The sequence below is a fragment of the Bufo bufo genome, chromosome 2, assembly GCF_905171765.1.
Source record: "Bufo bufo chromosome 2, aBufBuf1.1, whole genome shotgun sequence".
NCBI lineage: Eukaryota > Metazoa > Chordata > Amphibia > Anura > Bufonidae > Bufo > Bufo bufo.
Genome location: NC_053390.1, coordinates 361,267,089 through 361,280,565, shown reverse-complemented (window position 1 = coordinate 361,280,565; position 13,477 = coordinate 361,267,089). Strand labels below are relative to the sequence as shown.

At 43.3% G+C, this 13,477-nt stretch overlaps 1 protein-coding gene across 1 annotated transcript in view; it reads left to right on the top strand.

Moving 5' to 3' along the window:
- The window catches only part of GLDC (glycine decarboxylase), a 48,296-nt gene extending 35,367 nt beyond the window's left edge, over window positions 1-12,929 (top strand). The window contains exons 17-24 of the mRNA XM_040417150.1: window positions 1,070-1,219; window positions 2,550-2,662; window positions 2,935-3,076; window positions 3,186-3,297; window positions 3,622-3,717; window positions 5,117-5,289; window positions 11,821-11,901; window positions 12,370-12,929. Of these exons, the coding sequence (XP_040273084.1) occupies window positions 1,070-1,219; window positions 2,550-2,662; window positions 2,935-3,076; window positions 3,186-3,297; window positions 3,622-3,717; window positions 5,117-5,289; window positions 11,821-11,901; window positions 12,370-12,513 (1,011 nt within the window). The 3' untranslated portion in view covers window positions 12,514-12,929. The remainder of the gene's footprint in view (window positions 1-1,069; window positions 1,220-2,549; window positions 2,663-2,934; window positions 3,077-3,185; window positions 3,298-3,621; window positions 3,718-5,116; window positions 5,290-11,820; window positions 11,902-12,369) is intronic.
- Window positions 12,930-13,477: the final 548 nt, after the last annotated feature.

The window sequence follows — 13,477 nt, the reverse complement described above, 5'->3', positions numbered from 1 at the left end:
GGACAAGACCTCTGTGTGGACAGCACAAAAGGTTTAACAAATGAGGGTAAATACCTTCTGAAACATGGTGCAGAATTTCAACATCTGCTATGTTAGGGTCATATAGTAATCTTTAACACATTAGTCAGCAGTAACCAGAAAGTGGCCAACCTCTGCAATCTGCAGGCAGGAGGAGCTGAGCAGTAGTGTCTGTGTGCTCTTTATCCCAGAGCTGAGAGATGGTGTGATAGGGTTACAGCCCCTACATCTGCCATGTAATTCTCTCCTGTCTCCTGCTTTGTTGGGGCCAGCAATTGGACAGGTTGCATGAGTTAATAACGGACAGCAAGCTGAGCAATCTAGGTTTCTGACTGCAGAAACAGGACAGTGGGTATCTGTATATTAACCTTACAGATTAGCTCTCTTCCCCCCCCCCCCCCCCCCTTTATTTATTTTTTCTTTGGAAAACCCCTTTTTAAAATTGGTATCTAAGTTAAAACAATCAATCATTGGGGGAGATATGTCAAGACGTTATCTCCCTGCACAAGCGTGAGAGGCGCCTGATTTGTTAAGAGGCAGAAGCCTTGTAACAAATCGGGCGCATCTCTTCCATTTCTGGTGCACAGCAGGGAAGTCTACACCAGCGGCAGGCTGGCGTAGACTTCAGCTATAACTTCCCCTACTTTCTCCAGAAAGTTGTAGTAAATGTGGTGGCAGTGCAAAGCCATGCCCCCTCTTCTGAAAAGTGCTGAAGCTCAAAGTCACAAACTATGGTGTGCACATGCTGTACGCCATAATGTGCGACTTTTTTAAGATACAATTGTGGCGTACAGACCTTGATAAATGTCCTTCATTGTGTTAGTAGAGCTACTTGGTTAGCACCAAATATTTTGGTCCTCTGTGACCTGTTAACAGTGTTGGTGAATATTACACAGGTAGAACCTATTTGCTGTAGTAGAACATTTCTCATACGTCTCTTATGTAGTAAATATTGTGCTCTCTATTAAGGGGTTCTGCATTATCCAGTGATTCTGGCCTTGTCATATTATGGTATGAAGTATGTTCACATATTTTATTTTTCCGTCTGTAGGTAGACAAACATAAGGACTATTTGGCTGCCATAATGATCACCTATCCTTCTACCAATGGAGTTTTTGAGGAAGACATAAGTGATGTATGTGACTTGGTACACAAACATGGTGGTCAGGTATATTTGGATGGAGCGAACATGAATGCTCAGGTGAGAATTTAGAATGTGGAAATGTAGTGATTGCTGAAATTTGACTTTTAAGGATGTTGAAAATGGAGGCCCAAGTTTGAAGTGTAAACGTAGCAGACCAAAAACTGTGGATGTCTATTCTGAAATAATTAGTCTTTGCTAGAGAAGCAAGTTGTCCAAGATGAGAAATATATCACCTTGAAGTGAATGGAACTGATCTGCAATACCATTTTATCTTAGGGTTGTGGCAAGTTTAAAAGTTACCCTCTCTATTCACAGGTCTGTTTGGGGGGGGGGGGGTTCCCTTCGTGCATGCACCATATTGCTGCATTCATTCTCTGTAGGACTGCTGAAAATAAGAGCACTGTACTTTACTACATCTGACAGCCCCCATACAGCATGAATGGAGCAGCACATCACATGCTTGACCAACCACTCCATCAAGAGGGGGCGAAGGACCCTGTTGTCTGTTTTAGTGGGGGTCCCAGCGATTGAACCAGCCCTGTGGATTGGGTATAACTTTCAAACTGGCCACAACTGCTTTAATGGCAACAAATACCCCAATGTTAATAGCACCCACCTTATTGAAACTTCCTGCTTCTGGTAGAATCCAGTATGAATAAGATACAATTTAACATGCACCTGGCACGCCATTAGGCCAACAAGCTTAGATATATTCACATTTATACTGGTTATGTCTTGATGTACAGAAGTTATAACTTCATCTAATATTTACTGGCATGGAAAGTAATTAATTTTTGTGAAACGCTTTACACTTCGTTCTTTTCAGTATTTTTTTTTTTTAAACACTGACCTAGACATTGTAAATAAATTAGTTTTTATTAAGCTAAATTAAAATTTGAATCAATTCTGCAAGCAGCTCTCCAGTGCAGTGAATTAAGGGCTGTTTCACACGAGCGGATGCCGTGCGTGGCATCCGCTCCGTGAAAGAGTGCCAAGACCCGATGCAGACTGCAGAGGCACGGAGCATTAATATGACTGATAATGCTCCGTGCCTCTCTGTGATCTCTTTACTACGAAATCACAGTTGTCACTGATTTCGTAGTAAAGAAATCAGAGGCACGGAGCATTATCAGTCATGTTAATGCTCCGTGCTTCTGCTGTCTGCATCGGGTCTTGACACACTTTCACGGAGCGGATGCCACGCACTTCATCCGCTCGTGTGAAACAGCCCTAAGTGTTCCCAAAGGGGGTGCCCAGGAGGTTGTAATGAGACATGCTTCAATGGATAATGGAATTTCACCCTTATTTGATGCTGAGCCACATATGGCATCAACTTTGTGTTGCAAAGAGTTTAGCATATTAATGTAGTTTCTTCTCTTACACTTAGGTTGGGCTGTGCCGACCTGGAGACTATGGTTCTGATGTGTCACACTTGAACCTTCACAAGACATTCTGTATACCCCATGGTGGTGGGGGTCCTGGAATGGGACCTATAGGAGTGTGAGTAATTTCCTAAATATTATATATATAATATATAATAAATAATAAATATATATTTTTTAGCGCCTTAGAATTTGAAAAAAAGATTGGACGTGCTTTTGGCACAATAGAAGTGTTGGGGCAGATATTGTGCTAAGTATGCCTTAAATAGTATCCATGCTATATTTGTCTTAAATGGTAGCAAATACCTAATAACTAAAAATACAATTAATTAACATTCTTTGGGAAGACTAACAAGGCACGTACTTGAATAATTTTAATTCCTTTTTCAGAAAAAAGCATCTTGCGCCATATTTGCCCAGTCATCCAGTAATACCCTTGCAGCAGGGCAATGATGCTCGACCATTGGGCACAATAAGTGCTGCCCCATGGGGCTCAAGTGCAATTTTGCCCATTTCATGGGCCTACATCAAGGTTGGTGTAGTTTAGAGATTTTAATGTAGTGTTCTCCCTTTATAACTTACTAGTTTGACAAGTCTATGCAAAATGACTACATTAATAGAAAGGATTCAATTTCTTACAGATGATGGGTGCAAAAGGACTTAAGCATGCAACAGAAATTGCCATATTAAATGCAAATTACATGTCAAAAAGGCTGGAAAAACACTACAAAATCTTATTCCGAGGATCTAGAGGCAAGTTAGGAATGTATTTTCTCCATATATAACTAAATATAATGAAAGTCTGCACATTATGGACGGAGACTTGTATTTCCCATAGGTTCAATACTTGGATTACAAGTGTAATCCAGCTGTATATATTGTAACTTAAACAATAGACTTTATCAAGTGATGAACATGCTTGTATTACATAATGTATTCATGTTGGCTTTCATTTATGAAATATCTAGAAATTGAAACTTTTTTATTTTTTTAACTTGTAACAACTAGAGTTGCTAACTTTTTGAGGCTCTCAAGATTCTGATGCTTGGCTTATTTGGCTTTAAATATGCCTTTCAGGACGTGTGGCTCACGAATTCATTCTTGATGTAAGACCATTTAAGAAATCTGCTAACATAGAAGCTGTAGATATCGCAAAAAGACTGCAAGACTATGGTAAATGTGGGAATTGTATTAACTAAGTTTTTTTATCCTCCAAACCACTTTAGACATTAGACTCTTCAGATTTCCTTTCTAAAATGCAGTAGCAAATAAGTGTATAGCAAAGACTTACATTTTCACTCTAGTTCACATATGGGTTTATCTTGAGAAGCAGCTTTGGAATTATTTTGATCTAGCCATCTTCTGATCCTGATGGACCTGGTGTTTTTGTGTTTTCATCCACCACTAGATTTGTAACATTATGATCTACTTGAGCTTAAATGGTTAATAACATTTCACACAACTTTACGTTAATAATTAGTACCAGTAGAAAGAGGGAGAGTGAGACCTCATTTGGAGTATTGTGCTCAGTACTGGAGACCATATCTCTAGAAGGATATTGATACTTTGGAGAGAGTTCAGAGAAGAGCTACTAAACTAGTACATGGATTGCAGGATAAAACTTACCAGGAAAGATTAAAGGACCTTAACATGTATAGCTTGGAAGAAAGACGAGACAGAGGGGATATGATAGAAACTTTTAAATACATAAAGGGAATCAACAAGGTAAAAAAGAGAGAATATTTAAAAGAAACTGCTACAAGAGGACATAGTTTTAAATTAGAGGGGCAAAGGTTTAAAAGTAATATCAGGAAGTATTACTTTACTGAGAGAGTAGTGGATGCATGGAATAGCCTTCCTGCAGAAGTGGTAGCTGCAAATACAGTGAAGGGGTTTAAGCATGCATGGGATAGGCATAAGGCCATCCTTCATATAAGATAGGGCCAAGGGCTATTCATAGTATTTAGTATATTGGGCAGACTAGATGGGCCAAATGGTTCTTATCTGCCGACACATTCTATGTTTCTATGATTATAGCAAACTTTAATATAGTTGATCAGAGAAAAATAACTTTCTCCAGTGATCAGCTTCACCCCCCACTTTCCTATGCAAAATGTTTGTTTTTTTTCTTCTGCATTCTCTGCTGAATCTGTCTGTCTTGAGACCAAGATGGACTATCTGCTGACTGAAGGATCAGATTACAGCTGCCCCTTTATAAATCTATAGGGTGAGCAGGCTTGTCAACTGTCCAGGAATATCTGGACACTGTAATGAGGCTTTAGTAGTGTATTATTTGAGACTAGTTGTGAAGGCCATTGTAACTGTCACTTTATAGCCTACAATTAATGCTGGTCATTGACTCGTTTCCGTGTATTTGGCTATAAGACGTGTTGCTTATTAGGATTCGTAGTGGTTTTCCAATAAGTTAACAAAAAATGTTTGTCCATGATATTTGGATAAGTTTTCTAGAATAAGTAGAAGTAAAATTCAAGTTGGCAACAAAACAGGTGGGGGGGATTAGTTTTTTTTTTTTTCGTATTTCCTCAGTGCGCTCTAATGTCTTTTACTTCAGGTTTCCATGCTCCAACCATGTCTTGGCCTGTGGCTGGCACTCTTATGATTGAGCCAACAGAGTCTGAAGACAAAGCGGAGATGGACCGCTTCTGTGATGCCATGATAAATATACGACAGGAAATCGCTGATATTGAAGAGGGTAGAATGGATTCCAAAATGAATCCTCTGAAGGTAAATAAAAAAATTAAAAAATTTTTATTGCAAATGTGGAGCAGTCTGGGGAACTGCTGATGTGTACAAGTTTGTGCTGTTAGGACATTTTAGTCCAGATAAGCTGTAGAACATCCAACTTAGACCCTTCTGCCATTGACTAACTGCAGTACTGCACCCCAGAGGAGTCTAATAATTATATACAGTACAGACCAAAAGTTTGGACACACCTTCTCATTCAAAGAGTTTTCCCCTCACCCATGACGGCACCCCATGCGACCAGGGACCTCCCATCCGGGACAGGAAACCTGAGAAGATAAAAGGTTCACACCCCCACCAAGCACCAGTTCATGTTTCCTGTCCTCCGGATAGGAAGTCCCTGGGAAGCTCACGTTGGTTCTCACCTACAGCCGGGGGGAGGCCCAGGTTCTTATCCGGTGGGTGGCCTCCCCCAGGTGGCGTCATGCTCTCCGGGGCTGCTGCCTACAGTCTGGGCTTCTTCCCCCACATTCCGGTGCTGGCCTGAGGGAGCCGCTGTGGCCGTGTTCAGGCGGCTTCCCTCCTTGCTCCCGGGTTGCCCGTCTTCCTGTCGGCGTCGGAAGGGGCGTCTGCGCATGCGCGCGCCCCGACGCGGGGGGGCAGGGCTTGACCCGGAAGTCGGGTTGAGCGCCGATGTGTGCCCTGGCGCGTCTTTTAAAATATAAATGGGGCAGAGGGGGGGAACCCAGCCGGCTGATGTGGCACACAGTATGGTGCTGAAGAGGCTTTGTGGCAGCAAGATGTCAGAGCCGGCAGACGGACGCGCCGAACCCCTGGAACCCTCAAGGCCCGCGAGTCCGGTACCAGTCCTGAGGAGTGGGGGCTAAAAAAAGGTGGTGAGATATATCCTTTTTTTATTAATGGGGTGTTATCTGCTTGATTTGTGTAGGTGGCAAAGCCCCCCAAAAAAGCGGCCTCAAAGACTAAGCATAAGTAGTGTGCAGGATGTAAGGTCCCCCTAGCTTCCTCCTACTCTAAGCCGTTATGCTTTCCATGGCTTGATAAATTGGTGGCGGAGGAGTCACGGAGCCTTTCCAGGAATATGTGATCTTTAATAAGATCTGAAGTGAAAGCCTCCCTAAAATCCTTAACTACGAATCGCCCGCGGTCTCCGGGAAGATCTCCGGATATGAGGGATTCGGATATAGACCATTCTGACGTGGAGGAAAGAGAAGCAGGCCAGTTACTCTCTGATACTAATTCGTCAGCAGAAGAGGAAATAGGGGGATCCCTTTTCTCGCCTGAAGATACCCAAAACCTCCTTAAAGCGGTCAGAGCGACGATGCAGTTAGAAGAGGTGAAACAGGCTAAGTCGACAGCAGACGTTGCCTTTCAGGGGTTAGGTCCCAGAAAGCAGAGTTTTTTCCATTTATGAGAATGTGCAGGCATTAATTAAAAAGGAATGGAAGAATCCTGATGGGAAGTTTTTTGTTCCAAGCTCTGTCAAAAGGAAATATCCCTTTTGATGAGAAGGTAGCAGCCTGTTGGGACAAGGCCCCTATTGTTGATGCTCCGGTGGCGAAGATTGCCAAGAAGTCTGCTCTACCGTTCGATGACCTTGGTAACCTATCTGATCCTCTGGATAAAAAAGCGGATTTTTATTTGAAGAAGGCCTGGGAATCATCCTCTACCTGCTTGAGGCCGGCGGTTGCAGCGTCATGGGTCTCTAGGTCACTACATATCTAGCTGGAACAGTTAGAGCAGCATCTCAGTGAGAAGAAACCAAGAGAAGAAGTTTTGGCTTCTCTTCCCACCTTTTTTAAGGCTGTTGATTTTTTTTTTAGCCGATGCCTCCACAGATATTGTTAGGTTCTCAGCCAGATCATCCGCCTTATCCAATGCAGCTAGAAGAGCTATTTGGCTAAGGTCCTGGAAGGCGGATCAGGGTTCTAAGGCTAGGTTGTGCTCTATCCCCTGTGAGGGTGACAGGCTCTTTGGATCTTCCCTAGATGATATACTTGAAAAGGCCTCAGATAAGAAGGGTTTTCCAGCTCCTCAACGCCCTCCCTTTTCTCGTAGATACCAAGGCAAAAGGGTAGGCAGTATGATAAAAGAGAAAAGGATAGATTTCCTAAGAAATCCGGAGGTTTCCTCTTTAAACCCCAAGATCAAAGGCCCAAAGATAAGCAATGACGCCGAATCCCAGGTAGGGGGAAGATTATCTCTTCCTCCCAGCCTGGAAGAACATAACCAAGAACGGCTGGATACTGGGTAAGGTTGGAGAAGGGTTCCGGCTGGAGCTTCTGACTCGTTCAGGCTGACAGATTACCCCAAGGATCTAGTCAAGAGACAGGCCTTAGAATCAGAGGTCCTGCTGCTTCTGCGAAAAGGGGTGGTTGTCCCGGTTCTGCAGGCAGAGAGGGGCTTGGGTTTTTACACTCCTCTTTTTTTAGTAAAAAACCCAATGACTCCTTCCGGGTAATCCTAAACCTGAAGAAATTAAACAGATTCCTCAGCTACAAAAAATTTCGCATGGAGACCATAAGGTCGGCCATAGATCTCCTATCAAAGAATGGATGGCGACTCTGGACTTAGAGGACACGTACTACCACGTGCCAATTCATGTGTCCTCCCAAAAATATTTGAGGACTGCAGTCTGGGTTCAGGGGGAATGTCTACACCTGCAATACAGAGCCCTTCCCTTTGGGGTTTCTCAAGCCCCCAGAATCTTCACCAAGGTGATTGCAGAAGTAGCATCCTTCCTAAGGTTGTCAGGGGTTCCGTTGCTGCCATACTTGGACGACTTCCTGTTTGTTTCCCAGACCAAGGAAGGCTTGATTCAAAACATCGAGGTTTCCTGCGCCCTGTTAAAGAGCCTGGGCTGGAAAATAAATGGGAAAAAGTCTTGCCTAACACCATCCCAGAGTTGTGTATTTTTAGGCATCCTTTTAGACTCCCGAGTAGAAGTCCTTTCTCCCGCCCACCAAGATATTTTCCATCAGGGAGCATGTTTTGGATCTTTTCAGATCCTACCTCTGCTCGTTCAGGAGGGCAATGGCAGTGCTAGGCCACCTGACAGCAACCTTTCCAGCGGTCCTATATGCACAGGCTCATACAAGGAAGCTACAGTCATGCATCCTGCGCCAATGGGACGGCTGCAAGCAGTCGTTGGACCGACCCTTCCACTTATCCGCAGAGGCGAGAGTGTCTCTTCTTTGGACTGTGACAGAGAATCTCTCAGGAGGAGTACCATGGGCCTTTCGGGATCCGATGGTAATTACAACAGACGCCAGCCCGTGGGGTTGGGGGGCCCACTCGGAGAACAAGAGTTGGCAAGGGAGGTGGGATTTGAATACCAGGAAAGCCACCTCGAACTTCAAAGAACTGAAAGCAGTAGAGATGGCCTTAAAAGCGATAGCTCCAGACGTATCCTTCAGGAACATAGTCCTATACTCAGACAACTTGACTACAGTGGCATACATCAACCATCAAGGCGGAACAAGAGTACCTTCTCTGGCGATACTCTGTCACCAGATCTTTCAGCTAGCAGAGCAGAAACATCTATCCCTGTCGGCAGTCCACATAAAGGGGAAGGAGAACATAGTAGCCGATTTTCTGAGTCGCACCCAGCTAAAGCAGGGCGACTGGTGCCTAAACTCAGAGGTCTTCTCCCAGTTAACGCAGAAATTCGGCCTCCCTACGGTCGACCTATTTGCCTCCAGAAAAAACAGGAAAGTGGAAAGGTTCTTCTCCCTAAGTCGTCTGGACGATCCAACAGCCTTAGACGGACTAGCACAGAACTGGACTCAGGAGGAGGGTTATGCCTTCCCTCCGTTTTCCCTAATTCCGTGGGTCCTGAAAAAAGTCCAGAGGGAGAAAGCAACGATTACCCTAGTGGCCCCAGTGTGGCCGAAAAGGTCCTGGTACTCCTGCCTCCTAGACCTAGCAATAGCCCCCCCCTTGGATTCTGCCCCCTCGGGAGGATCTATTATATCAGGGCCCGATCCTGCATCCCAATCCAGGAATTTTGCATCTGGCAGCATGGAGGCTGAGAGGGAGATTTGGTTAGGTCGGGGTTTGTCCCAATCTGTAGTTTCCACCATTTTGGGAAGTAGGAAAGCCACCACGGCCAGAAAATATAATAAAATCTGGGAAGTCTTTTCCTCCTTTTTAGGGATCAATCCTGACCCCTTCTCTCCTCCCAAATGTCTCTAGGGTCCTAGATTTTTTACAAGCTGGCTTGGATAAGGGGCTTAGGGCTTCCACCCACCCTAAGAGTACATGTGGCAGCCTTGAGTTACTTCTTCGATTACCAGCTGGCCCTGCATCCTTGGGTTAAAAGGTTTCTGTCGGCAGCCTCCAGGATCCGCCCTTCGATAAGACCCTTGTCCCCTCCTTGGGACCTTAACACGGTCTTGACGGCTCTGTCACAGAAACCTTTTGAGCCCTTGTCAGACATACCCATAGATATGCTCTCTTTCAAGATGTCCTTTTTACTGGCCATTACTTCAGCTAGGAGGATCTCAGAAATTCAGGCCTTCTCGGCTTTTCCTCCTTATACTCAGGTCTTGGACGACAAAGTTATTATTAGGCCTCTCCCGTCCTTCCAGCCAAAGGTGGTTTCGGACTTCCATAGAAGTCAGGATGTGGTCCTTCCATCTTTTTGCCCTAATCCCTCTAATAGTTTAGAAAGGGAGTATCATTGCCTGGACGTCAAAAGATGTCTGCTTGCTTATTTAGAGTCTACCTCTGCCTGGAGGTTGGAAGAAAACCTCCTTATTCAATTTTGGGGTAGAAATAAGGGGCGGAAAGTGTCCACGGCTGTTATTGCTAGATGGGTTAAAAGGGCCATTTCCGAAGCCTATTTAGCGCAGGGTCTCTCGCCCCCTTCAGGGTTTGGAGCCCACTCCACCCGAGCGGTAGCTACGTCCTGGGCCGATAAGGCGGATGCCTCCCTGGCCCAGATTTGTAGAGCAGCAACTTGGAGCTCTCAACATACCTTTTTAAAACATTACAGGCTCCAACTTCACGCGGATTCCGCCTTTGGTAGGAAGGTGCTTCAGGCGGTTGTCCCCCCCTAGTTTCTCATTAATAGTCTATCTCGCATGGGGTGCCGTCATGGGTGAGGGGAAAACAACATTGCTTACCGGTAATTGTTTTTCTCGATACCCATGACGGCACCCCCGAAATTTTCCCTTCCCTATAATAAAAGTATAAAATAAAAAAAATAAAAAAATCCTTTAGTTGTCCTTTTATTAGGTTATATGCGGAGTAGCCCGCTACTTCCTTATTGGTTTCTGAGAGTTTTCTCTCTTGTATTGAAGAGATATAATGTACCGTATTGGATCTCTCTCTTTTTCTTACGTGTATTCACCTCCAGAGTACTGTTTATTACTATCACTGGTGCTTGGTGGGGGTGTGACCCTTTTATCTTCTCAGGTTTCCTGTCCCTGATGGGAGGTCCCTGGTCGCATGGGGTGCCGTCATGGGTATCGAGGAAAAACAATTACCGGTAAGCAATGTTTTCTTTATTTTCATGACTATGAAGGCATCAAAACTATGAATTTAACACATGTGGCATTATATACATAACAAACAAGTGTGAAACAACTGAAAATAGGTCATATTCTAGGTTCTTCAAAGTAGCCACCTTTTTGCTTTGATTACTGCTTTGAACACTCTCTTGGCATTCTCTTAAAGAGCTTCAAGAGGTAGTCCCCTGAAATGGTCTTCCAACAGTCTTGATGCTTAGCACTTGTTGGCCCTTTTGCCTTCACTCTGCGGTCCAGCTCACCCCAAACCATCTCGATTGGGTTCAGGTCCGGTGACTGGAGGCCAGGTCATCTAGCGCAGCACCCCATCACTCTCCTTCATGGTCAAATAGCCCTTACTTTCAAAGTTTTCCCAATTTTTCGGCTGACTAACTGACCTTCATTTCTTAAAGTAATGATGGCCACTCGTTTTTCTTTACTTAGCTGCTATTTTCTTGTCATAATACAAATTCTAACAGTCTATTCAGTAGGACTATCAGCTGTGTATCCACCTGACTTCTCAACGCAACTGATGGTCCCAACCCCATTTATAAGGCAAGAAATCCCACTTCTTATTAAACCTGACAGGGCACACCTGTGAAGTGAAAACCATTTCAGGGGAGTACCTCTTGAAGCTCATCAAGAGAATGCCAAGAGTGTGCAAAGCAGTAATCAAAGCAAAAGGTGGCTACTTTGAAGAACCTAGAATATGACATATTTTCAGTTGTTTCACACTTGTTTGTTATGTATAGAATTCCACATGTGTTAATTCATAGTTTTGATGCCTTCAGTGTGAATATACAATTTTCATAGTCATGAAAATAAAGAAAACTCTTTGAATGAGAAGGTGTGTCCAAACTTTTGGTCTGTACTGTTTTTTTTTTTGTTTTTTTTTTTATATGTAACTTCGCACATATAATTAAATCTTACCAATCTGCAGCCAATCATGTGTTATGGTGACCACATATTTACTACATTTAACTATTTTTTATTTTTTTTTGCTGTAGATTTATTCTAATTATATGTTTGTTTGTTTTTCCAGATGTCGCCCCACACACTAACTTCCATTGCAGCGTCTAACTGGGACCGCCCATACTCGCGGGAGGTGGCTGCATTCCCCTTGGTAAGGACTCTTTGTTTGCTACAACCTTACCTTTTTTATCCCTCAACCTTTCACCGCCCAATGAGTTATGTTTACTAGAATGTAACCCAACACGTTTAGATATGACTGTCCTATCATTAAATGTATCTTAGGGACTCTGAAAATTGAATGAAGTAAAGAATAATGCAGCCTGAAACTTGGGGCACTTGTATGTTACATTAATTTAAAAACCATTTCAAATGTATCCATGGCCTTTTAAAGTGGTTTAAAACTTCCCTGGCTTCAGGCTGGGGGGGGGGGGGGGGGGGGGGAATGGGAGCTGAGCTGCTATATTCCTGCACGGCCACTATACAGTGGACGGAACCTTCTTTCACAGTTTTCTCCCAATGTGTCTACAATTATGTTTTTTCCTATGCACTTAGTATACATAATGGTTAAAATGTAGTACATGTATATGAATAGTAATTTTATGTCTTCACCTCCTTCCAGCCATTTGTCAAACCAGAGAGTAAATTCTGGCCTACAATTGCTCGTATTGATGACATCTATGGCGACCAACATTTGATGTGCACTTGTCCTCCCATGGAGACGTATGAATCGCCTTTCAGTGAACAGAAAAGGGCTTCTTCATAGTGTTACAGACTCTCCCTTTGTGACCACCAATACCAGACTGTCATTCACCCCTGCCAATGGCAGCTGTTTCTCCCACCTTTCAGAGGGGGAACGTGGTGTATAAATATTTTAATACTGATGTCTTCATACTGTTGAATGATTATCCACTCAGCAACCCTGTGGAAAAAACATCACTGTTGCTTAAATAATGTGCATTTGTGTCTTTTTTTTATTTTTATTTTTTTTGGACTTGTCAGCCGGAGCAGTGTTCTGTTCTTGAGTTTTCAAATTTGTAGCACAATCTGCTATTCGGTAAAGGAATTTAGAATATTTTTATTTTGCCCTGCCACTACAAACTTCAATAACTGCGCATTATTTAATCAAGGATTTCATTGTAAACTTTTATTTGTGAGGATGGCAACATGTTGACCTCCCTTTTCCGGTCCCCTTTGAGACCAGGATGTAGATTTATGTATTTAAATTCAGTCTACTTCTGACACGTTGCCGTTGGTCCACTTGCCATCCTGTAGATGTAGACCTGTTCTTCAGATGCTTTTATGGTCTAGACATAAGTACATCTTTTAAACGGTTAGAGTCCCTGCTACCAGTTTGAATATTCATGACTAGCTGCTTGCCTGAACTAGCGTTGCTCTGCTGAGGTAATTGGCTAGTTTTAAATATTCAAAATCATGACTGGTCCTCTTTAAGGCAATTATAAAGATCTCATTTTTTAAAAGAATTTCTGGGGCATAGTTTTACAATTATAGGATAAAGCCCATTTGTTTTGTGGAATTTTTATACATTAGACCAGTGTAAGACACAGTGGGCTTTGGGAGGTATTTTATTTCTTTCTATCCATACAGTTGGAGTTTAAAGAGGTTGGCCACTTTCTGGTACTGTTCAGTGTGTTTGTAAGATGAGTATATGGTACCTACTAATTCTAGTCTTTGTTGAAATCCTTTTCAGATTTGAGAAGATGGGGCCC